The 24,884-nt window shown below is 36.1% G+C and overlaps 2 protein-coding genes across 10 annotated transcripts; one reads left to right on the forward strand and one right to left on the reverse strand.

Annotated features, from left to right (window-relative positions):
* Positions 1-1,233: 1,233 nt before the first annotated feature.
* Positions 1,234-5,846, reverse strand: LOC107620128 (deoxyuridine 5'-triphosphate nucleotidohydrolase). Of its 8 annotated transcripts, none has more exons than XM_088506047.1 (6): positions 5,520-5,846; positions 4,983-5,073; positions 4,049-4,427; positions 1,930-2,261; positions 1,747-1,838; positions 1,234-1,654 (listed from the first exon to the last, which is right to left on the reverse strand). In XM_088506047.1, the coding sequence occupies exons 4-6, from the start codon at positions 2,127-2,129 to the stop codon at positions 1,410-1,412; spliced, it is 537 nt and encodes a 178-aa protein (XP_088362173.1). In that variant the 5' UTR covers positions 2,130-2,261; positions 4,049-4,427; positions 4,983-5,073; positions 5,520-5,846; the 3' UTR covers positions 1,234-1,409. The 8 variants fall into 8 exon arrangements, with proteins under 8 accessions (XP_088362173.1, XP_088362165.1, XP_088362183.1 ...); XM_088506039.1 differs by having other exon boundaries at positions 4,049-4,510; XM_088506057.1 differs by lacking the exon at positions 4,983-5,073 and having other exon boundaries at positions 1,930-2,254.
* Positions 5,847-7,536: 1,690 nt separating this feature from the next.
* Positions 7,537-16,215, forward strand: VCL1 (vacuoleless1 (VCL1)). 2 transcript variants are annotated; one of them, XM_088506072.1, is made up of 16 exons: positions 7,550-8,538; positions 9,124-9,414; positions 10,287-10,426; positions 10,584-10,689; positions 10,775-10,867; positions 10,966-11,055; positions 11,171-11,284; positions 11,445-11,552; positions 11,642-11,715; positions 13,030-13,084; positions 13,225-13,406; positions 13,635-13,764; positions 13,939-14,041; positions 14,637-14,734; positions 15,634-15,825; positions 15,997-16,215. In XM_088506072.1, the coding sequence occupies exons 1-15, from the start codon at positions 7,750-7,752 to the stop codon at positions 15,796-15,798; spliced, it is 2,538 nt and encodes an 845-aa protein (XP_088362198.1). In that variant the 5' UTR covers positions 7,550-7,749; the 3' UTR covers positions 15,799-15,825; positions 15,997-16,215. The 2 variants fall into 2 exon arrangements, with proteins under 2 accessions (XP_088362194.1, XP_088362198.1); XM_088506068.1 differs by having other exon boundaries at positions 7,537-8,538; positions 15,634-16,215.
* Positions 16,216-24,884: the final 8,669 nt, after the last annotated feature.

The raw sequence follows: 24,884 nt of genomic DNA on the forward strand, positions 1-24,884 counted from the left end.
CCAAATCAGTACCTGAAAGATTCAAACCCTGACATTTTTGTACCTCACTATTGTTATTGACAAAATGGTCCTTAAAAGATTTTAAAATTTGACAAGCGTACCCACGAGTTCACCGGAGCACATTTCCGGCAAGCACAGTGCTGACATGGCCACTGCGTTTTGATGACATGGCAAATACCCTTCCCCACCCTAATTCTTCTCCTTCTCCTTCCCCCTCCCCAACACACTCCCCCCCTTCCCCTTCCTGAATGCATTCTCCCCCCTCCCCAGCCCTAATCCTTCCCTCCTCCTCCCTAATCCTAATCCCCCATCTCCAACGCACTCCCCCCCCCCTCTTCAATCCAAAATCCCCCTTTCTGAACCCTAATCCCCTTCCTTTACCCCTTTGAATTCTAATCCCCTTCCCAACACAGTGTCTCACACTCTCAACTCTCTCTCCCTTTTGCCTTCACTACTGTCGCCTTCACTACTTGTATGTGCTTGCTGCTAGCCCCCGTCCCCTTTCCCATTCTTCCGTGTATCGAAGACGATGTCTCACTTCTGGCACTGCTTCCTCTCTCGCAAGTAGCTCCCTCTCGTGGTTCTCGTCACTCTTTACACTGCCTCCTTCCTTGCCATTCGGAACCGCTTCATTCGCCGTCCTACTTCAGATTCTCTTCTCTCCTTCTCGTGAATTTGCTGGTTTTGTTCTTTTTTAAAAAAAAATTGTTAAAATCATCTTGCATTCACCATTCCTTCTTCTTCCTTCTGCTAAATCGTGTGATTTTCTCCTTGTTAACATCGTTGAGAATTGCATGAGGAAAAAGTGTTTGATTTTGGAATGTGAAATGCCAAATCACAAAATTATTCAATATATATGGTTTTAATCTGAAATGCTAAATGGAATCTGCAAATCATTTTGAAAGGTTAGCGGAAATTGATGAATATATTAAAAGGGGTAAGAGAAGGGGATTAGGGTTCAGAAAGGGGGATTTTGGATTGAGGCGGGGGGAAGTGCGTTGGAGATGGGGGATTAGGATTAGAGAGGGAGAGGGAAGGATTAGGGTTGGGGAGGGGGGAGAATACATTCAGGAAGGGGAAGGGGAGGGAGGGGGGGGGGGAGTGCGTTAGGGAGGGGGAAGGAGAAGGAGAAGAATTAGGGTGGGGAAGGGTATTTGCCTTGTCATCAAAACGCAATGGCCATTTCAGCACTGTGCTTGCCGGAAATGTGCTCCGGTGAACTCGTGGGTACGCTTGTCAAATTTTAAAATCTTTTAAGGACCATTTTGTCAATAACAATAGTGAAGTACCAAAATGTCAGCGTTTGAATCTTTCGGGTACTGATTTGGTCATTACCTCCGAAAAATAAAATATAAGCCCAGGAAAACAGAGAAATCTCAACTTAGAACCCCAAGCCCTAATTCCTAAATTCAAACATCGGTTGATCCAAACCCACCTTCACCCCTAACAGTTGAATCCAAATCCTCAACCTCAACAACATCAGGAGTCACAATCTTCTCCAAAATCAGCTGTGCAACTCTGTCACCAACCTTCACCTCAAAATCAACATCCGAATGGTTGAACAGTATCACCCCAACCGGTCCTCTGTAATCGGCGTCGATCACCCCTGCACCAACGTCAATCGAATGCTTCAACGCAAGACCTGATCGCGGAGCTGCAGAGAAACAAAAACCCCCAAAATCAGCACCAAAACCAATTTTGAAACCGTAACCCGAACAAAAACGAAGAAATTGGTAATTTAATCACCAATGCGCGCATAGGTGCCTTCTGGAATTGAAATGCTGAGATCAGTAGCCACCAGAGCCTTGCCTCTCGCCAGAATCTTCGTCTCCACAGCACTAACAGAAAAAAAAAAAAAAAAACAAAATTTTCAGCTTCGGTTTCTCTAACAGAGTAACTGTTTCAGTTTAACTTGAGAGAGAGAGGTACCTGGAGAGATCGTAACCAGCGGAGAGAGGAGAAGCCCTAGAGGGAAGAACGGCGTTGTCGGAGAGCTTCTTTACACGGAGGAGAGAAGCAAGGTTGGTGGAAATGTCAGCGTCTTGGTGGATCTTGAGGATCTCCGGGGAGGGCTCTTGGTTCTCGGCGACGATGGAGCCGTTGGTGGCGTGGGAGTCTGGTTGGGCCATGGTGAGAACAATGCGGTTGCAGAAATGAGGATAGTGGTGGTTAAGAAGCAAGGTTCTGTAAACCAGACCAGCCACCGAACCTCTCTAGTCACTGGTTTACTGATTTACTGGTCCAATCAGTTCAACTGTGGTCTAACAAAAAAAAAGCGTTTTATAATAAAATAATAAATAAATTATAAATAAATACTCTAAAACATAATTATAGTCTAATATAAATTTTAAAATGTCTTCCAAATACTACATCAGCCAAAATCTAATACAATCTTTAATTTCATAATTATTAACAATTTATCATTCATTAGTCATTATATCACTATTGAACTCATTAAGATAGTCACAAAAAAACAAAAAACAAATTCATTGAATTAAACAAACCAATAACAAATATTCCATCATCTACTCAACTAGTTAATTGAGTTAATTCAAATCATCTATTCCATATAACATAGCAATAAAGCACCCTCAGAAAAAGCATGCTGGAGAAATTGAATGCAAGTCAATCTGTATGGTGAATGCATCAAAATAGATGAAGATTTACGACAAGCCAACTTCAACCATATGTTCGTAAGTCATAGGAACACAATAATATTAACACAAGGCATCCCAATTATGACGACGGCTAGAAATGTGAACCTATTGCCATCAAATGGTGGTGTGTCTTAGATATAGGTAACAGAGTAGAATACCAAATGGCTCCTCATAAGCATGATAAGCTTTTAAAACTAGTAAACACAAGCATTGAATCTAACTCTCTACCAGCATAATAAGCTTTTAAAACATGAGATCACAAAATAAGATTAGTTATTGATGCACGGATGTCTGATATTTTTTTTAAAGGGAGTTTTGTTACGATTCATATCAAGATGTTGCCACTTGCCACAGAACAGTCACCAGAATTTTTCTGTACACACAATAGTTTCTAGTAACTGCAAAAATAAATAAATGAATAAACAAAATGCAAACATTAACTTCAAAATTATTCCTCAATTATACACCATGTTTATAACTGGTAATGAAAGCACAAATTACAGCCTCAAAACAGAAGCACAAAGAATAATCATAGGAAAAACCATCAGCATTCAAGTAGAATTCAACTAGTTTCATCTATGAAGAGAAAATGGAAGGGAAGAACAGAGAATTGGCTATGGATAGAGCTGGAACAAATGCTATGAAACCACCATAAAGATAAAAGTTTCCACGAGACAAACCTCCAAATGCAAATAAGAATCAGATTCTCAAAGGACAATAGCATCAAATCAAAATCCATTTCAACAATCAAGCCAGTGGAAGGTAAAGACCAAAAGCAAAAAAAGAAAAGGGTAATAGGACTTGGAAATCTTTTGCCAGAAACTGAAAGAAGATCAACCAAAATCATTTGACGTCCCGGAAACGTCCGCAGCAACACATCACTACACATAATAATCACAACCCACACTTGGGCAGTAACAATTAGCATAATTTCAGCATAATTTTAACAAAGCATAATAAACTTTTTCAAAGATTAACAATGAACACTTGGGCAATAGCAATGAGCATAATTTCAGCATAATTTTAACAAAGATTAATAAACTTTTTCAAAGATGAACAATGAGCATAATTTTAACAAAGATTAATAAACTTTTTCAAAGATTAACAATGAGGAGTAGCAACAAGCATAATTTCAGATAAATTATTTTCAATTTTCAGCACAGCACCAAAAAAAAAAAAAAAGCAACAACGCAGAGTCCAGCACAACTCAACACATCAAAACACAACACAACAGTAGCAATGAACAGAGCTGATCAAGTAATCATTCATCAATCTGAACAGCACTAGCAGCAGCAGAATCCTAAATCGACGAACAAAGAACCAAGAACGAAAATTTCAAAAAAAAAAAAAACAAAGCAACCAATATGAGTAGCACTAGCAGAATTGTAAACCTTCGTTCTGACTTCTGAGCAGTCTGAGCATAGGGGCAGAAGCGCACCAGAGACGGAGGCCAGGCGACGAGCACGACGGTGGTGGGTTGGAAGAAGCTGCGGCTGACAAACAAAGAGCAGACTCCAACACGCCGAGCTCGAGGAAGAAGCCGCGATTGGTGGGTTGGAAACTTCAAGCACCACGACCAGACAAAGACGGTGGTGCCTGAGCGCCCTGGACGGCGGCAGGAGAGCGACGGAGCAGACGAAGTCCAGGGACTGACGCTGAGCTCCAGGAAGGAGGTGCGATTGTTGAATGAAGACGGGCAGACGACCAGACAACGAAGGTGGTGCTTGAGCTCGATGGATGGCGGCAGTCCTTGCAGCGGTGGTGGAGAAGCTAGGGTTTCAGGCGTAGTTATCAGAACTGAACCGGTAATCAACCCGGCCATATGACCAGGTTGCCGGTTCAACCATGGGTCACTGATTTACCCGGTTGACCCGGTCATAATTAAAAATATATAAAATTATATAAATAAAATTAAAAACATGTGTTAAAACCTAAAATGCAAGTCTTTACAAAAATAATAATCAAATATCAATTCTCAGACATAACTAATGATGCAAAAAGAGATAATAATCTAGTCTCTAGAACAAAATACTTTTTCAATTCAAATGAACAAGAGTGGGCGAGAATATAACACAATCGGTAAATCAAGTCCAAGGGGTGATTTCAGAGTCAGCATTTATATCTTTATAGGACAAATTTGGAATTTGACCAACATTTCCCTCATTTTGATTTACATCTATATCTTTCATAGCATTGTTACTCAACTCAGCAACAAAAAATACAAAAGATTTACGGCAACAAAATATTTAGCTAATTGATTTTTTAAGCAACATAACAATAAATTCAAGGTTCAATGATAATAATCAGCAACAAATTCAACTCAACTCAGTGATGTTATCCGGCAACAAAATTCCACTCAATGATGTTATCCAGCAACAAAAAACTTTGCCCAGCGATATGCTCAGCAACAATTGAACTGAAGAAAACAAATTCAGCTCAACTCAGCAATGTTATCCAACAACAAAATTCAACTCAATAATGTTATCCAGCAACAAAAAACTTTGCGCAATGATATGTTCAGCAACAATTGAACTTACGAGTTACGACAGAAAATTCAGCTCAACTCAGCGATATTATCCAGCAACAAAATTCAACTCAATAATGTTATCCAGCAACAAAAAGCTTTGCTCAGTGATATGTTCAGCAACATTTCAACATACGACAATAAATTCATCTCATTCATAATTTGCAACATCAAATTCAACTATGATAATTTTCAAATCCCTAGTATTCAGCAAAACAAAATTAGCTAAATCATAATTTCAGCAACAAACTCAACTTTCAACAACAAATTCAAGATGTACTAATGATTTACAGCAATGAAATTGAAAGAGAAATAACAGGGCCGAAGCTGAAAATCACCTGCCCAGAAACCAACTCAGGGCGAAGGAAGCGTTGATGGCAGAAGCAGGAAGACGATCTTACGATGGTGACAGAGCGCGACAGAGCTTGCGACGGTGATAGAGCGCGACAAGCTTACGACGCTGACAGAGCGCGACGAGCTTGAGTCCGAAACGGCCGCGAGAGAAGCGAGATACCGGAGAGAGAGATGTCGTCGACGACACCAGCCGTGAGAGAGAGGTGAGACTCAGTAAGCTTGAGGGAGAGAGTGGCGAGAGAAGAGACTAGAGTCAGAGAGAAGAGAGAGGTGAGAGAGGTGGGTGATCATCCATTTGGGGTTAGGGCACCACGGAGGGAGGGGGTTGATAGTGAACGACGCCGTTTTCCAATTTTTTTTTAAATGACCCGGTCTGGGTTACATGAACCGGCCGGGTCAGTGTTTTACAAGTTCTGTCCGGGTCGAACCGGTTTTCACCGGATTCAAAACTTAAGCGGTTTGATGAGTGGTTCAGCCCGGCTGGGTCGAGTCGGGTTTAATAGTTATGGTTTCAGGTGGCAGCTCTTTAAAGTCTGAGTTGAAGAGGAGAAAAAAGGGTAGTTGGGTAAGGTTTTAAGGTTTTTTTCCCTATTAAACTTCAAACGACGTTGCTTAGGTAAAACCAGCAGGATTCCGGTTTAATCCGACCGACCAGTTCCTGACGGATTCAGCTGTTTATAAACAGCTTTTAAATTTGCGATTTTTCCTTCAAACCGAACCGCAAATATATCCGATTTACGATTGGATCGGTCCAACTGAACAGTTCGATTCAGTTTTTAGAACCATGTCTCAAAGGTGTGTACTTCTCCTCGCGTCGCCAGAAGATCACTGTGAAGTGTGAACATCCCTCTTCTACCACCGTGGACTCTTTGCCATCTCTGTTGCCATGAAACTACACTGGTTGATAATATAATAAATATAAACTAATTAGTTAATTATTAAAATAAAAAATAATTATTTTAATATAAAAATAAAAATAAAATTTTTTTAATTTTTTATTATGAAAAATATTAAAATTTTATATATTTATTTAATAATAATCGGATTATAATTTGTTAATTGTAATTTGTTAAATTTTAATTATTTTATATTTTCTATTTATACAAAATTAATTCTGCCGATTCAACTAATAATTTAGGGATGTCAATGGGGCAGGGCGGGAGCGGGGATGCCTCCCTACTCCCCATCCCCACCCCCAGATTTACTCCCCGTCCCCACCCCCATTCCCCGCCGTGGGGGAATATTGCTCCCCATCCCCATTCCCCACGGGGATCCCATTCCCCATCTATCTGATAGTTCTAACTAATTATTAATTTCCATATGAATAGAGGTGTAAATATCCATTCTATACAAAAATAACAAGATTTTATACAAAAAATCTAAACAACAAGATGGTGACTTCTTTCGAAATGACGCAACGGGGGACACAACGGAAAGCCAGAGGATAGAGAAGTGGACAAGGTGGGAGACACGGCAACAGAGAGGAGAATGGACACGACGACAAAGTTACGGAAAGGAACGCCGCAAATAGAGAGCACGATGCGGTGAGAATCATGGCACGGTGAGGTGTGACGATACGGTGAAAAGGAAGAGCGGCGAGAGGATGGCTGCAGAGGTTGGATGGAGTATGGACAACGTTAGAAATTTCTGAATTGAAGAAGAGTTATGCAAATAAGGATTAGGAGTTTTGGATTTCTATATATATATATATGTGTGTGTGTGTGTGTGTGAAATGACTAAAAAACATATATGAAAAATAAACTATTAAGAACAATTTAGTAAATTTATGAACTTCGGGGATTAGCGGGGATGGGCGCGGGGATCCCGAGTGCGGGTCCCCGCGTCTGCCTCGGGGAATTTTGTTCCCCGTCCCCATCCCCATGGAAAAAATTCCCCACAGTCGGATCCCCATTCGGGGCAGTCCCCGCAGGGATCCCCGCGTCTCGGGAGTTTTGCCATCCCTATAATAACTCATCAATTGAACTAATAAAGGAACTTATTCTATCACCAATTCAGTTATGAACTAATCTGGCTTTTTTTTTTTTTTTTTCACTCCTACTCTAACTAAAAATACCTGTCAATATAAATTAAAATTGGTATCTGGTAGCTTTTCACATTCCAAAAAAGTACATGTCACGAGAAAGGCAGAAACTCTTCCTATAGCGGTATAGCCCGATAGCCCGCAACCTCCCCACTTTCACTCTCTCTCCCGCAATGGCCAACGTCTCAGTGGCCGCGGAGTGGCAGCTCCTCTACAACCGCTACTACCGCAAGCCAGAGCTCTACCCAATGAGGTGGAAACACGTGGACCTCGCCCGCCACAAGGTCGCTGCCGCCCCATTCGGCGGCCCTGTCGCCGTCATCCGTGACGACTCCAAGATCGTCCAGCTACACGCTGAGTCCGCCCTCCGCAAGCTCCGCCTCTTCAACTCCGCTGGTCATCCCCTCGCCGACGCCGTCTGGCGCCACCCGGGCGGCCGCCTCATCGGAATGTCTTGGACCGATGATCTCACCCTCGTCTGCGTCGTTCAAGACGGTACCATCTACCGTTACGACCTCCACGCCCAACTCGTCGAACCTAACATCTCCATGGGCAAGGAATGCTTCGAGCAGAACGTTGCCGATTGCGTTTTCTGGGGAAACGGCGTTGTCTGCATCACTGAGCAGAATCAGCTCTTCTGTATTCCCGATTTTCGGAACCCTAAGCCCGTCCCCCTCGCCGATCCGATGATCGAGGAGCCGCCGCGGTGCATCGCCGTGATCGAACCACAGTACACCATGTCTGGAAACGTCGAGGTGCTTCTCGGAGTTGCTGACGATCCTGTGGTGCTTGTTGTGGAGGAGGACGGCGTGCAGCGGCTCGGGGAGGGTTTGCTCCGGGGGCCGCTGCAGAAGATGGTTGTGTCCCGTGACGGCAAGTGGCTTGCTTCGTTCACGCACGATGGGAGGCTCTTGGTTACTACCTCGGACTTGACCGGCATCATCATCGAAAGGGAGTGCGAGGTAGTTCCTTTTTCCTCTTTAATAATTGGAATTCGTCGTTGATAATTGAAAGTTTGGAAGCATCAGCTTTTTCAACTACAATATGTGGTTCATAGTAGTTAATTTAGGGGGCATATGTGTCTTCGTCAAGCACTAACAAGAACTAATATGCAAGAGTAAGACTAATACACAAGGTAGATGCTTTTTCCCCCCTCCTGATTTGTATAAGTTTGACTGTTTACTGTTTTGTTGTGCTGTGATAGGTGGTTTTGAGCGTTGTGTAGTTTTGAGAATTGTGAATTTTGAAGCTGAAGTGTAGGGAAGTAGGAGGGTTACTTTTTGTTGGTTTTGTATTAACATTGATTTGCTTGTTATTCTCATTTTATTTTTGTAAATATTTGAGCATCATGATGCCGGAGAAGTGTGATTTTGTAAATGATGTAGAAATTAACAATAATTTTAAGCTTTCTAAAATGATAATGGTGCTATGTCTAGGTAACAGAAAAGAAGTGTATTGAATCTTTAATGAGTTATACGTAAACTTGTTAGGGTTGGAGCGGTAGCTTAATTGTGCCCTTGTCTCAATAATTGCTTTCATGTGTGCAGTCCTCTCTTCCTCCAGAGCAGATTGCTTGGTGTGGAATGGACGCTGTGCTGCTTTATTGGGATGATATGCTTTTAATGATGGGTCCCGATGGAGATCCGGTCCACTACTTCTATGATGAACCTATAATTCTTATACCTGAGTGTGATGGAGTGAGGATATTGTCCAACACGAGTATGGAATTTCTACAACGGGTTCCAGATTCCACTGTTTCAATCTTCACAATTGGAAGTACATCTCCTGCAGCTTTACTATATGATGCCTTGGATCATTTTGATAGACGAAGTGCAAAGGTAGGGGAATTTTCTTTGTGCTGTTCTTTTACTGTTGCATGATTAACTTCATCAGGATTCTTATTCACTCATTATATCCTAAGGTTTGCTTGTACCCGTAGCAAACATTTCTAGAATTGTGAGGTGCCATGTTTGCTTATTATGTGTTATTGCTCAAATTGAAATTTCTACTCAGTGCCTACTTAAGTTTTCGGATGCAAAATTTAGAGTACCATTATAAATAGGGAGTGGGGAAAGATTTCAGTCAGTTCAGAGAGTCTCTGTGTGTGTGTGTGTGTGTGTGTGTGTGTGTGTGTGTGTGTGTGTGTGTGTGTGTGTGAGAGAGAGAGAGAGAGAGAGAGAGAGAGAGAGAGAGAGAGAGAGAGAGAGAGAGAGAGAGAGAGAGAGAGAGAGAGAGAGAGAGAGAGAGAGAGAGGATTGTTAGTACAATTTACTTTTTCTGTAGAGCCCTATTTAAATTTTCATCAGATAAAACCATTAGTTTTATTTTATTTCATTCAACATATTATCTTTATAAAATCATTTTGAAGAATCTAACCAAGGAACTTAATTAATAATTAGTAGCTAAAGCAATTAATTTGTTGGTACTTGGAACCTATGAACTTATGATTGGACCTTGAGAAATTCATGAATGGCCACTTCTTACCAATACTTTATATCTGTTGAATTATCAATGTGTCCTACAAATATTCTTAATAAGCTTATGTTCTGTTGGGCATTGTGATTCTATTTCGTATGTTTCTGTAACATAAGCTAGATTGAATGCATATTCAAACTTATATTATATAATTTTATTTAAAGTGGGACTTAATTTGCAATATATTATGGAATCAAAATTAGTTCATGCTTCTGATCTTTTTATTATCCCCCAGGCAGATGAAAATTTGAGATTGATAAAACCATCCCTTCCCGAGGCAGTTGAAGCATGTGTTGATGCTTCAGGTCATGAATTTGATGTTTCACGCCAACGTACTCTATTAAGGGCTGCTAGCTATGGTCAAGCCTTTTGTAGGTGAGTTTGGTTTGGAATTTCTGTATTTACTGATAAAAATCTGATAAAAGGGAAGTTTTGTCAAATTGAATACACTGTTTTTCATTAAGATCTTAAGATGGATCAGCATATTTTCTGATATTTGCTCTCGGTAATGATATCCAGTTGACTTTGACAGTAATTTCCAACGTGATCGTATCCAAGAGATGTGTAAAATTCTACGAGTCTTGAATGCAGTTCGCAGCCCCGAGATCGGCATTCCTCTTAGCATTCAGCAGTATAAGGTTTCTAAGATTTACTTGCCTATTTCCCAATCTGATAAAGTTGCATTTGTTGACATTTTACTGAATATGCCTATTGTCATGTCAGTTGCTTTCACCATCTGTTCTGATTGGGCGGCTGATTAATGCTCACCGACATCTGCTTGCACTGCGGATATCAGAATATCTTGGAATGAATCAAGTAAGAGCATATACATTGTATTTTTTTTTCCTGAATAATAGGTTAATAGTCTTCTACTAGTATAGTAGTGAGTTTGATGTTTATATTGGTTCCTGTAGGAGGTGGTGATAATGCACTGGGCATGTTCAAAGATAACTGCTTCATTGTCTATTCCTGATGCAACACTTCTAGATATTCTGCTTGATAAGGTTGTTTCTCTTTTTCTTTTATTTTTTATTTCTATTTTTAGAAAATCATACTTCAAACATGTTATGTGCATTCTGTTTCCGGCAGCAATTATTAAATTGAATTATTTTCATTCAGTTAAAATTGTGCAAAGGTATATCGTATGCTGCAGTAGCTGCGCATGCTGACAAAAACGGCCGTCGAAAGTTAGCTGCTATGCTTGTTGATCATGAACCACGCTCTTCTAAACAGGTGGTATTCCAACTCTTGTTCTATCCCAATCAATGTTCAGTTATCTGGTTGTCAATCTTAAATATTTGGCTGATGTCTACTTTCTCCTTTGTTTTATCTAAGGAAATTTTACATGTCCCATTGGAGATTTACTTGTGTACTCATTAATTCTGTTGTTCAGGTTCCTCTCTTGTTAAGTATAGGAGAAGAAGATACGGCGTTGATGAAGGCAACTGAGAGTGGTGATATAGACCTTGTTTACCTGGTCCTCTTTCATATTTGGCAAAAGGTCTCAAAAGCAAAACATTATAATTTTCGTAATGTATATGAACAACATTGTTTGTCTCTCACTTACACATTCTTCTGTTGATGATGCAGAGGCAGTCATTAGAGTTCTTTGGAACAATACAGGCCAGACCATTAGCCCGTGACTTATTTATAACTTATGCACGGTAGGTGACCTAGAGCCATATTGAAGAAGGCAATACAATGTGGAATTATATTGAGGTTGCTAAGAACCCTTAACCAAATACCTAAAAAATAATAAATTAAAAATAAAAGATGCATATGATAAATGTGTTTTTTTTCCTAGCAGTCATTACATAGAAATGTGAGGCTTGGAATTTATCTAATGCATATGGAAAACTGTGCATTACAAAAATAACTAAGCCTTCAGAAAGCAATATGAATGGGGTCATGGCTTAGGACATAGGCCTAAGGTTTTTTTTTTTTGTTTAGTTTTTTGTTTTTTTTTAATGCTCTTCTAAGCTTAAAACAGTGTTCAAACAAGTTGGGCTAGTAAGACATCATGTTAGAGTTTGTTATAGTTTTAAATAAAAAATGATATGTATACACTGAAATCAGCTACCATATTTGTGTATACATGTGTTTTATAGAGTTCCAATGTGTATTTTGTATTCCAACATGTATTTTATATGGATGACTGATTTAGTGGTTGATTTTTAATGTACGCATAGCATGATTGAATTTAAATACTAAGGATATTTAGATTGCATGTGATTGTGTCCCTTGGGCATAACTTGGATGCAAATGCTACTTTCTTTTTCCCTTTGTATTTTATTTTAAAATACAAGTTTAAAGAAAAGATAATAGTATATTAAAAATTGGAACAAATAATAAGTGGATTTTCATAGAAGAAAAATAATAGCAGCATGTATACCATAGTTGCTGCTTTTCCATGCATTTTGGATGTTAAACCTTTACTGTTAATCATGTTTTTGTGAAGTTGAAGTGAGTAGAAGCTGTACATGACCAGTCCAACAATAACATATAGTTCACTCTGAATCTAAAATAGACTAGATGCACTATTCTCTATGTTGTTGTATGCCTAATAATTTATCTAGATTTTTATATCATATTCTATTTTTTCTTATTTTTCCTGTTAAATAATTAAAAAAAATAGTAATTGAGTGGAAGTTGCTGTCAATAAATTGTGGTTAATCATGGCTGTGTGCCATGACATGACTTGGTCCTAGGCCACAACTCTAGGATAATTCTTTTATTTTTTTAATTATTATTTAAAAAAAAAAAAACTACGAGACATGGTGAAATGTGATTGTTGAAGATATAACCTGATTAGCTTTTAGGACTATATTTGTTTCTAGACCAGGCATAATTGAACTTCTAAGATAATCAAATTAGAGACACATAAATTTAGATTAAAAATTATAATGATTTGAAGAGTGAAATATGTTCTGTTGAAATTTTATACTATTCTTGCATTGCTAACAATGTCACATTTTCAGGTGCTATAAACATGAATATTTGAAAGATTTCTTCCTATCAACTGGCCAACTTCAAGTATGTTTAGTTCAAAGAACTGCATAACCATAACATGCACAAAATATTAATTTGGTTGGATACATATGATTAAATGTCCAGTATTTTCCACAGTTGCATTCTAATGTCTCTTTTGTATTGGACTTGTGTGATCCATGTAGGATGTTGCATTTCTTCTGTGGAAAGAATCATGGGAATTTGTGAAAAATCCCATGGCAAGCAAGGGATCTCCACTTCATGGTCCACGGATAAAACTTATTGAAAAGGCCCAGAGTCTTTTTGCAGAAACCAAGGAACATGTCTTTGAATCAAAGGCTGCTGAAGAGCATGCAAAGCTGTTAAGGTATGATCAATAGCATCACATGATCATATAAGAAAAAGAAAATCAGTTCTAGCATTTGTTAGGCTCATGGTGCAGTTTGATGTGATATATCCTTGTATGTATGAATGAGTTAATATTTGAACTTTGGCACTGGATATAAACTATAAAGTGCTTATTGGATATATATATATGCCATGCAATCAAGCAGAGAGTTATGACACATTGACACTGGCACTTTTGCCATTGCAGAATTCAGCATGAACTTGAAGTGACTACAAAGCAGGCCATTTTTGTAGATTCAAGTATAAGTGATACAATCCGAACTTGTATTGTCTTGGGAAATCATCGAGCTGCAATGAGGGTGAAAACAGAATTTAAGGTCAGTAATTTTAAGTTGACCCTTACTTATGGAACTTGAATAAAAAGAATGGTGCAATTTCTGTCTGTCCCAAAATAATTTCCAGAAAATTTTGAAGTAGGAACACTCCGTCTTTTCAATGGTTCTACATTGGTTCTTGAGGCACAATTTAAGGCGTGTAATTAATTACTTCAGGTGTCTGAGAAGAGATGGTATTGGCTGAAAGTTTTTGCTTTGGCTACAATCAAGGATTGGGTCGCCCTAGAAAAATTTTCAAAGGAGAAGAGACCTCCCATTGGTAAGTTTATTAACTTAAAATCTATTTGAAATTAAGATTACATCATTCCTTGAAAATTTGATTATCTTCATTATAAGTATTTCTTGTTGAAACTGAAAGGCTTGAGTGGGTATGATAGTTGCTTTTAGGAGGATATCTTATCTGTTTTCAGTTTAATCTTTTCTTACTTTAATGAAATTTTATCCATCTATTGAAAATGAAAATACCTTGTCCATCATTAAGTTTTTTCTTTAGAGAGTTCCTGCTGCTGTTTTAATTTTTGGTTCGGATCTATAATAAGAAAACCTGTGCTGATAATGACTGGGTAATATGAGAGAATTTTAGATGGTTATACCATTATATAAGTAATGTAAGAAACTCCTATTAAGAACTGGTGTTTAGACCTGGAGTGTATCCAGTTGAATTGCTCTTAGAGGCACGTATGCATTCAGCTGATTTTCAACCGTGTTTCTTTAATAAGTTGCCGTACTTGTTAATCAAGCGTGTTGATTCCTTACTAAAGTGTTCCTTACATAGAAATGGTGTTTTGCTTGATTTAGCTACTTCCTGGTAGCACTCCAAAGTTTTTAAGACCTACATGTTTTGACATTTATAGGTTATAGGCCATTTGTTGAGGCATGCATTGAAGCAGATGAAAAGGCAGAGGCTATTAAATATATCCCAAAACTCGCAGACCCTCGAGAAAGAGCCGAGGTAAGCTTGCTTAATTGTTCTTTTGGGTATTAGGTTGGCCTAAGATCCATGTCTCCAGAAACAATCCCGCTATGTAACCAATAAGAATTCTGCCAACTTCTGCCAACTCTTGTTTATGACTGTGTTTAATGGAAGTGTCTAATAGAAATGTCTTTTTTATAGCTGTGTCTAACAGAGGTGTCTTTGTGGATGTGTCTCCTTATACATATCAATGCTAATTGTAATTAAAATATAATAATTAATTATTGTTGGCAATAAGTTGGCAGATAGTATATTAATACTCTATATTTTTCCCTCCAGAAAATGGGGCTGACAGCGAGTGAGGCTTAGCTCAAGTTTGAGCTTTATTCCCACCATGTTTTTTAAATTTAAGTATAATTTTGCTTTGTTGAAATGGAATTGAGTTTAGTAGCATGACAATTGTACTGCTTCGAATGTTATGTGTGGGAACTTTTAGATGAAGGAATGAAGTTCTCATTAATGAAATGTAAGAGAAAGGTGAGGAGTTGAGTGAAATATTATTACTTGTTTGATTTTTTTGAGTGAGTAGAATGGTGTATAGATTTTATTTTCCACTTTTCTCCTACAAGAAAAAAAAATCAAAAGGAAGGATAAAACAGTAAACATAACAGCATATAGTATGTGACCATCCTTGATCTTCCTCGGTTTTCCACTCTTCCCATGGAAAACAATTCCAAACACTTTGGCCCGAGTCCTTTCCATTCCTTCGTTCCATTTTTTCTGTCCACTGAAGTTCCATTTGATCTTCGTTCCCTGTAACTGTAACATTTGAGGGGAAAAAAAGGCCCTTGTTGTAAGATGAATATATGTAAATTTGCTTGGTTGTAAAAATGCTTATTTCAGCTTCTTCTAACTTCCTTCATCTAATGTTTTGACAGTCCTATGCTCGAATTGGCTTGGTCAAGGAAGCTGCCGATGCAGCTTCGCAGGCAAAAGATGGCGAATTGCTCGGTCGGTTGAAACTAACGTTTGCACAAAATGCAGCAGCGTCATCGATATTTGATACTCTCCGCGATCGGTTGTCCTTCCCAGGTGCTTCGTGAGGCCTTGTCCCCTGGGTTTTTGCTTACGTGAGTGTTTCCGTACACTAATTGCCCTTGTTTATTTTATTTTATTTTTTTATATTTATCGTGTATATTGTCTTAAAAATTGTATCTTATCTGTCAATAGTTGAGAGTAATGTGTTCAAATGGTTTCTGCTTTTTATTTTTTATTTTTTATTTTTTCAACTTTGTTTTTAGATGTCAAGGTGCCATTCGCGGTGTGTGTGTATTATATTGCGGGATCGTCAATGTACTTGTGTCATACAGTGTCTGATGAGTAGTGAGTAGTGAGTAGTGACCAGAGATAAGTGTGTTGACCATTGCAAAGACTTTGTTAGGTATTATATTTCGTCCTAATAATGACCACATTTCCTGTTCAATTATCAGCATATTGGTCAATGTAAATTCTTTTGTAAACCTGCCTTCTCTTTGGTTTTGGTTACGAAATCCAGCCAGCAATAACTTTCTATCCAAAGGAAAAAGGGGTCCTAGGATCGCTTGTTTACTTGACAGAAACAACACGACTAAGTTTAAAAAGAAACATTTCAATTCATTCCAAAGGCAGCTAATTATGTGAATTTGTATTAAAAAAATGGAATGATCCTGTTTATTTATTGATAGAAAAAATCAGCCAGTTATTATGAAATATTATTTACTTTGATAAATAAAATTATTTGACATTAATCTTTTTTTTTTTTGGGGGCCATACAATTCGCACACACATTCACACTCAACACACACTCTATTAAGGCTTCATGCACCGTCTCTAGTGAGGCTTAATCCAGATGCAGCACATTTGAGGCATGATGATGGACATAATTATTTAAACCTTTGCTAATTTAGACATTTGAGTCTCTTATAGCTGCTCTCGAACCATCGTGTCAAAGCTGACGTGAAGGCACCCCAAACGCCCTAACATCCACATCCGACCTCTTCACAAAGTCCAACTACACATCAATCTATTTTAGGTACACTTGGAAGTTGGAACATTGGCACCATGGCCAAAGACTTGGAGCTCAACCCTTGATAATGGTAGAGGATCCACACCAAGACGGATGCATGATGTCTGATTCAAGATCGCAAACTAGAGACCACCACAACGATGATTGAACACTCTTTGTTTACCATAACTCCTCGAAGGACAAAGGGGAACGTGGTGGGTATAAAGTGGTTTCTTAGATTCACATCATAGAAGGATCTGGAAATCAAAATGCTGTAGAAATCATGGGGACTCTTCCATGGTCATCAAGGTCGGTTCGAGCAACTAGAAATCGAGCTAGAACAACAAAAAAAATTAGAGAGACAACTCCGAAGAGAATAGATAAAAGAGATGGAAGATAAATTGAGAAAGTTAGAAGTCGAGCTAAGAGGGAGAGGAGGTCAGGAAGAGAGGGATCTGATGTTCTTGAGAAGCGATGACCCGTTCTCTGAAGGGATCATGCACCCAAAGGTCCCTATAAATTCTAAGAGCCTAGACATGGATCTTTATGATGGTTCAACGGACCCGTGATATCATCTCAACAACTTCAAGAGTCGAATGTACCTAGTCGACACATTCGATGCGATTCGATGCAAGGCATTCTCGACTACTTTGACCAAAGCCACGACAAAGTGGTTTGATAGTTTTTCCCTCAAGTTGGTAACTTAGTTTGAAGAATTGGCTAAGAATTTTTTTTACTCATTTTTCAATACAGAAAGACAAAACTAAGCATGCTCCGAACTTGCTTAGAGTAAAACAGGAGAGTAATGAGTCATTGAGAGCCTACACAGAGAGGTTTAACAAAGCATGCCTCGAGAATCAAAGTCCCCCAACATACAGAAGCAGCCATCATGGAGCTGGTTAACGACTTCCGAGATAGTCTATTCTCGTAATCAATATCCAAGAGGGATCCAACTTCTTTGGTTAAAGTTTAAGATAGGACGGAGAAATACATTAACTTGGAGGAGACTGGACAGTTGAGGAGGCCTCATCAAAACAAAGACAAAGAGCAAAGGAAGAATGACAACTACCCAGGTCGGACCAAAAGGTACCATTTTTATACACCACTAAGCGTATCCCTAGTTGACGTTTATAGGTCAAAAGTCCTAGAGACAGAGAGCCCCAACGACCTCACCTGGAGAGAAAATTAGAAGTACAAATCCGGAAGATTCCTGAGCAAACCACTAGTACAGGAGTTGAACTCCATGAGGAACTCAAGCACAATCTCATCCAACTTCTTCAGTGTGATCTCTTTGCATATCACCAGAATTAATGTGTTGTCCATCTGACCTGGCTCCAAGTCAGTCCAACAAAGAAGAATAAGATTGAGTGAAGCAAAAGCTCCAGTAGTGGAGGAATAAGTAAAGTCCTTACTTGAAGTTGACTTCATAAACAAAGTAAAATATCCATTATGGTTGGGCAATGTGATTTTAATCAAGAAACAAAATGAAAAACGGAGGATGTGTGTCAATTATACTAACTTAAATAAGGTATGTCCCGAAAATCCTTATCCATTACCGGTATTGATGCTCTAGTGGATGCTGCATGCATCAGGTTATAATTTTTGTCCTTCATGGATGCATACTTAATATATAATTAAATACCAATTCATGCTCCAAATCAAGAGATGACGTCTACATTAACTCGGAAATAATCTAATTTCAAAACTAAAATAACCCAATTTCAAAATTAATTAAACCTTAACCAACTAACTAACTGAGATAAATTATACCATCGAACCATATTATCCTAATTAACCTAAATTATCCTAAATTTTTTAAATATATAAAAATTACCTAATCTAACATAAATATAAATTTATCAAAAAAATTCAAAATCCTAATTTTTAACGATCTAATTCTTAGCATGTCATGACCAATACTAGTCGTCAGGTGTTAATATTCAGTTGGCTTATGAGACTCTAGAATCTGTAGTACGTGTTTAGATATAAGCCTGTTGATAAACTCCATTTTATAATGTTATTTTGTGCTAAAAAGTGTGGAGTTTATGAATTAATTTGTGCACTTTTTGACATTTTTAGAGATGTTTGTGTATATTTCTCTTATTAAATTTTATGGTTAAAATCATGCTTTCTAGGATTAAAATTTGCTAATTTTATTCCACATGATACCGTTGTATTCTTGTGTAATATATTTTAGGTTTTAGAGGTATTATTAGTCTCAAGGATTGAAGAAAGTATGAGCAATGAGAGAATTGCATGAAGAAAATAAATGATGTCTACAAATACAAAAATGTGTACGCATCATCAGATGTACACACATGATTTGTACATACATGCCACTTCATGCGTACGCATTATTGGATGCATGTGATTTATTAAAAATTGCACATTAGAGTCACGTTTTGGACCAAAAAATGCCCCAAGCACTAGATTTTTGAAGCATTTAAGTGAAAAATATAAGAAAAAACATCAAGTAATTTTTAGGTTTAATTTTTTTAGTATGTATTAGCATAATTCTAAAGAGAGAAGTTTCAACTTTTCTCTAGAGTTTTTAGAATTTCTCATAAAATTCTCTCTAGTTTTAGTTCCTAATATTGTTAAATTTTAGTTTTATTTATATTTTTTTGTTCCACTATCTTATTTTAATAGAATTCTCTTGTTAATTTCTTGTTTATATTATTTAGTTTATGAATTCTTATTGAATTTATTTTTTCATGCATGAATTTGATGTTCTATATTTTATTATTGCTTACTTGAGTTGATATTATTGAATTCTTATAGTGGGTAGTTGTAACTTTTATTAATTTTTACAATTTATGATGCTTTATGTTTATGTATACCAAGTTTTGATGAAATGTCTCACTTATTTATAGAGTAGATTTTCATTCTTGGTTCGCAATGAGTTATAACTCAAATGGCATAGTCTCCTCATACTTATCTAAGAGGTCGCGGGTTCGAGTCTCCCTATCTTTGGTAAAAAAAAAAAAAAAGATTTTCATTCTTGGCTTGGATTAGAAACTTGAGTAATCTTGAATTACTAATATCCAAGTTGATTAATAATTATAGATGTTAATTAATCTTGTTTCTACTAACACTAACCTTTGAATAAATTCATTCAATTAGTAAGTTGGCTAAGACATGTGTATTAAAATTAATTAAGCCTAATTGACTTTTCTCAATTCATAGAGGTTAACGAATTGAGTTTGTTCTTTGTAATTATCATGTTGTAATTAGTAATAAGGATAGTGATCCTTAACCTTCAACCATTGATAAGATCTTTTTAGAACTTGAATTTACTCTCTTTTCCAAGTTAATTGTCTTAATTACCTTAGTTTAATTTGTCTTGCCGTTTATTGCTCCTTAATTTTTTGCTATTTCAATTCACGTTAATTGTGATCAAATCTCTAATTTTTTCATAGCCAATGATTATGCACTATATTGTAATTCCAAGAGAGAACAACTCATGATTAAACTCTCGGTTATTATTTTGAATTTGTAAAATCTTTTTAAACCAAACTTTGAAAGTGTTAATTGTTGATTTTTAACTTAAAAAATTTTAAACCGGTATTTAGTACTCATCACCTGTTACGCTTGTCCAAATTGCGTAAATTAGTCAAGTTTTATAAATTTGTGTTTGAGATTAAAAACATATATAAATAAAATCATACATCGATATAGCAGAATATATAATAAAAACATATATCATACATGAGTGTCTCAAGAGCTCAATTTGTATATCACCATAGAGAATACAAGTCATAGCAAATAGATCAGACCCAGATACATATCGTCCAGAAACTAGTACATATTAAGCTTATATACATATATTACATACAACACCCCAGGACCTGACCCAAATAGGAGCCCCTAATCTAGAACTCAAGCTAGCTAATGATAGTAAAAGCCTTAACCATCAGAAAATACTATTAAAAAAAAGAGTAAAAAATATCTAGCGTCTAGAGTTAGGATCATCGATAGGTGTCATAAAATAAATCCCTGCCTGATGACATCTCACAGGTGGCCTTGGCCAAGGACCCCGACTCTCCACCTTCCCCAACTACACTCTCCTCAGATAAACTAGAAGCTAAATCTGTTGCCATCTGATCCTCCCATCCAGGTATCTCTTCAAAAGGATCCTCCTCCATTGAAGAATTGGTTAGAAAGTTGTTAGCCACGACTGGAGCAAGTGCCTCCCCAAGGGGTCCAAACTGCTTTATCTAAGGATCAACTGGCTGAGGGTCTGGCTAAGGTTCATGTAGCATGGCTGGCTGCAAATCAGGCTCAAACCACTGAGGTGAGTTAGGATGAAACAATGGTGGGAATTCAGGTATATGATCCACCTTAAATAGAGGCTAAGGTGGAAACAGATAATGTGCACCTCCGTGATGTAATTCGGCAAGAAGGAAATTATAGGGCCTGTTTGGGTCAAATTCCGGACTAAATAACGGGTGTAAAAATGGACGGTCATGAAATATATATATACGAATACAAGGCTCTCCCTAGATGACGGTACTACCCCAAATTGTGTCCTCTTAGGTGAATATATCTAGAATTTGAAAGAATATAACTCCCGAACCCATCTATAAGAACGGTGAATATAAGGGAATGAGAACCTAAGGTTCCCAACAGGGTATAACGAGGGAAGGTCGAGGTAGTCTAGTACTTTAATCTAGAGTTTATATTGTTATAGTCTTAACTTTAGACAATCATATACAGTACACAAGTATAAAACAATAACAGTAAAGAAAACAACAATCATAAACACACACAATCACGAGTCATAGAGAAAATATAGCAAACAATCATGATGCATGTCTATCCCTATTGCAAGCTATGAGCTCACACGTCGGTTTACTACCCGTAACCCAACGTTACTTGGGACTAAGTCCAAATATGACTTCTCAACTATATACACTTAGCATACGTGCCTCACTAGCGGAATCATGTACATTCAGGACATTTGTCAATCATCTTAGAGCTTGACACCACAATAAGCTCCCAGTTAAGAAACGGTTTTCAACATACAGGTGAGTATCCCCACATCATCCAATACTGGCTAGGCATGATGAAACCTCCACTCCTAAGCGTTATAAGTTCATAAGCATCTTGGGACTTTATAATTTTGTTTTATAATTTCTTAAGGCATTTCTGTTTAACTTTCTATTTTCTTCTCTAAGTGATCCTTTTTTCCTTAATCATTTCATATAACAATCAACAATGTCCTTTTTATCTCTAAAGAAACCTTTTATCCTTAGTCTTTTACATATTGATTTTTGTCCTTTAATATTTCTTAAAAGATTTTTATGCCATTTTTCTTCATATTTATCTTTTTACCCTTGGTATTTTGCTCTTTAACATTCAATTCTTACTATATTATCCTCACATTTTTTTAGAATTACTATTTTACCCTTAGTACTTTTATTTTTACTATTTTAACTTTATATTTTACTGAAATAACTATTCTACTCCTTTGTTTTTAGATTTACTTATTTTAACCTTATCTTTTGCTAAAAGAATAATTTTACCCCTTATACCTTCTAAGTTACTAATTTACCCTTAAATCTTTTCTTTAATGATAAATTTATCCTTTATTAGTCTAAATTATTATTTTACCCTTATTCTTTTATCTTTATCCTAGTATTTTATTATATTTATAAGTTTATCCCTAAATTTTACTAAAATTATTATTTATACCCAAAATTTTATCTTAATTATATTTTTTACTTGAATCTTTCATATAATTATGGTTTTACCCGAATCTATATTCATCTTTTTATTTTTATACCTAATCTCTTATTATTTACACTTTTAACCCACTCTTTACTCTAAATTACCTAATGATCATATTTGGTGCATCATACAAATTTTATATTTCTCAAAATCTTTTGTTTATGACACTTTTAGGCTCTTTTACTCACTTTTCTTGAATTCTTTCAAACTTTTACACACTTAACTTTAATGAACATCACTTTTTCAGTTTTTTTTACTTGATTTCTAATTTTTATAAAATTATAATTTAGCCCCAAGAGCTTCATTACCATATATATATATATATATATATATATATATATATATATATATATACACATCCAAAATTCATACTAAGTACTTATAAAGGATATCAATGACTCATTCATCATTCAATTATCAACATAAATATAAATAGGTGAGTTCTGCGGTGACTTGTTGTTCAATGACTAAGGGTGGCTTTCTTTTGACCATCCAATGGTATAGAGACACGTGCAGCAAGCAATCAAATGAAAGAGTGCACTAACTTTCGGTCAAAACTAGCAGTTAGTGCTAAGTAGAGTAACATTAATAGTTTACTGCAGGGGCATAGGTGAGACTTTGGGTTCCAAAAATTTGACATGGGCCAAAGTTTGAGTCGGACAAAAACATATAATTGAAAAACTTGTTGGATGTAGTCTAATTTATAAATTATTTTATTTAATATTTAATAATAATTATTAAAATAATGATATAATTTTAAATGTAATAAATATATATTTATAGATGTATAATAAAATAATTGATTAAATTAAAATTTTTTAATATTAAAATTTTTTGTTATCATAAACCATAAATAATCTTAAATTTTAATTTAATTGGTTTAAAAAATTTATATTTGTAAAATTCAATAATAATCAAGACACTTCGGACAATGCGCACGCTTTTGCAATAATGAAATATTGGCTAAAACCAAAAGCGTGCGTATTGTCTGAAAAGTCTTGATTATTGAAATTTACAAAAACAAAATTTTCAAACCAATTAAATTAAAATTTAAGATTACTTATACTTTATGATAACAAAAAATCTTTAATATTAGAAAACTTTAATTTAATCAATTATTTTATTATACATCTATAATTACATATTTGTTATATTTAAATTATATAATTATTTTAATAATAATTAATAAATATTAAATAAAATAATCTATAATTATTTATATTAAACTAATTTTTATTGTTTTCTAAATATTATTGATATAATTAATACTGCTACGTAATTTGTCTCTTTAAAAGCAACGAAAGGTTCTTTTAAATTTTTTCTCACTCAAGTTTTAGCTTCTAATACAATAAACAAATTCTTATTCTCAAAAAAATACTTTAAATTTTAAAATTACAACAATGAATTATTTTTTTTCAATTGAATCTAATTACTTAAATTAATATAACTAAATTTTATTCTCAAACTTTTTTTATGGTTTTCATTTCATACCTTAATCATGCTGCACAGAATCTATAATTAATTTGAGTCAGCAAGTCAATAATGGGATATCATTCTTAAAGCTTATCCTAATTTAACATAACAAAAATTTATTGAATGATTTTTTTTTCTTTTCTTTTTCCTTTTCTTTTTAAATCAGACATATAAGAATCACTTTTATCCTCGTTTTTTGATTTCGTCTACAACGGAATTCATAATTTGCCTCTTCTTTTGGGCTATAAAGAATTTTTTGGATATCCAGCTAATTTTTCAACTATATTTTTTTGTACCCAAACTTTGACCTATATCAAAATCCCGCTCATGTCCCTGGAGTAAATATTTAATGTTCCCGCACTTAGCAGTTAGCACTCATTGCTAGTTTTGGCTAAAAGTTGATGCACTCTTTTGTTTGACTGTCTACTGTACATGTGCCCCTATATCATTGGATAGTCAAAAGAAAGTCACTCTTAGCCACCAAACAACAAGCCACCACAGAAGTCACCATATAAATATTCATAGTCATCAATAATCATCAAATCATCATGAAAACATCAATAAGAGTGTATTAATCATATATGGGTCATTCTAACTATTCTAACCCTCACCTTGTTAATTCTTCCAAATCACTTTAATCCTTGTGGTCACCAAAACCTCTTAAATGAAAATCAACACGACTTTTAATCACTATAAAGCCTTATGGCCGAATGGTCATGGAGGGAAAAGAGAAAGATTTCTCACCCTTTAGAGATTGAAATTTGGTGTGAAATTTTTTTGAGGTTCCTAAGATTTGTATCATGAACAAACAACATCAACAACAATTTCTTGTTCCTTAGGAAAATGTGACTGAATAGGAAAGAAAGAGAAAAAGAAATTCTTCTCACCTTGAGCTTAAGATTGATGTTCTTTTTACTCTTTTAGAAGCTCTTAGAGATGATT

This window comes from Arachis ipaensis, chromosome B10 (genome assembly GCF_059453495.1).
Source record: "Arachis ipaensis isolate K30076 ecotype BB chromosome B10, ASM5945349v1, whole genome shotgun sequence".
In the NCBI taxonomy this organism is placed as follows: domain Eukaryota; kingdom Viridiplantae; phylum Streptophyta; class Magnoliopsida; order Fabales; family Fabaceae; genus Arachis; species Arachis ipaensis.

Coding starts and splice junctions, on each gene's coding strand:
- LOC107620128 (XM_088506062.1), bottom strand. CDS start 2,129: ATGGCCCAACCAGACTCCCACGCCACCAACGGCTCCATCGTCGCCGAG. Junction 1,839..1,929: donor GCTGGTTACGATCTCTCCAG/GTACCTCTCTCT, acceptor TTTTTCTGTTAG/TGCTGTGGAGACGAAGATTC. Junction 1,655..1,746: donor AGGCACCTATGCGCGCATTG/GTGATTAAATTA, acceptor GTTTCTCTGCAG/CTCCGCGATCAGGTCTTGCG.
- VCL1 (XM_088506068.1), top strand. CDS start 7,750: ATGGCCAACGTCTCAGTGGCCGCGGAGTGGCAGCTCCTCTACAACCGC. Junction 11,056..11,170: donor TAGATATTCTGCTTGATAAG/GTTGTTTCTCTT, acceptor ATTTTCATTCAG/TTAAAATTGTGCAAAGGTAT. Junction 11,716..13,029: donor TTATTTATAACTTATGCACG/GTAGGTGACCTA, acceptor TCACATTTTCAG/GTGCTATAAACATGAATATT.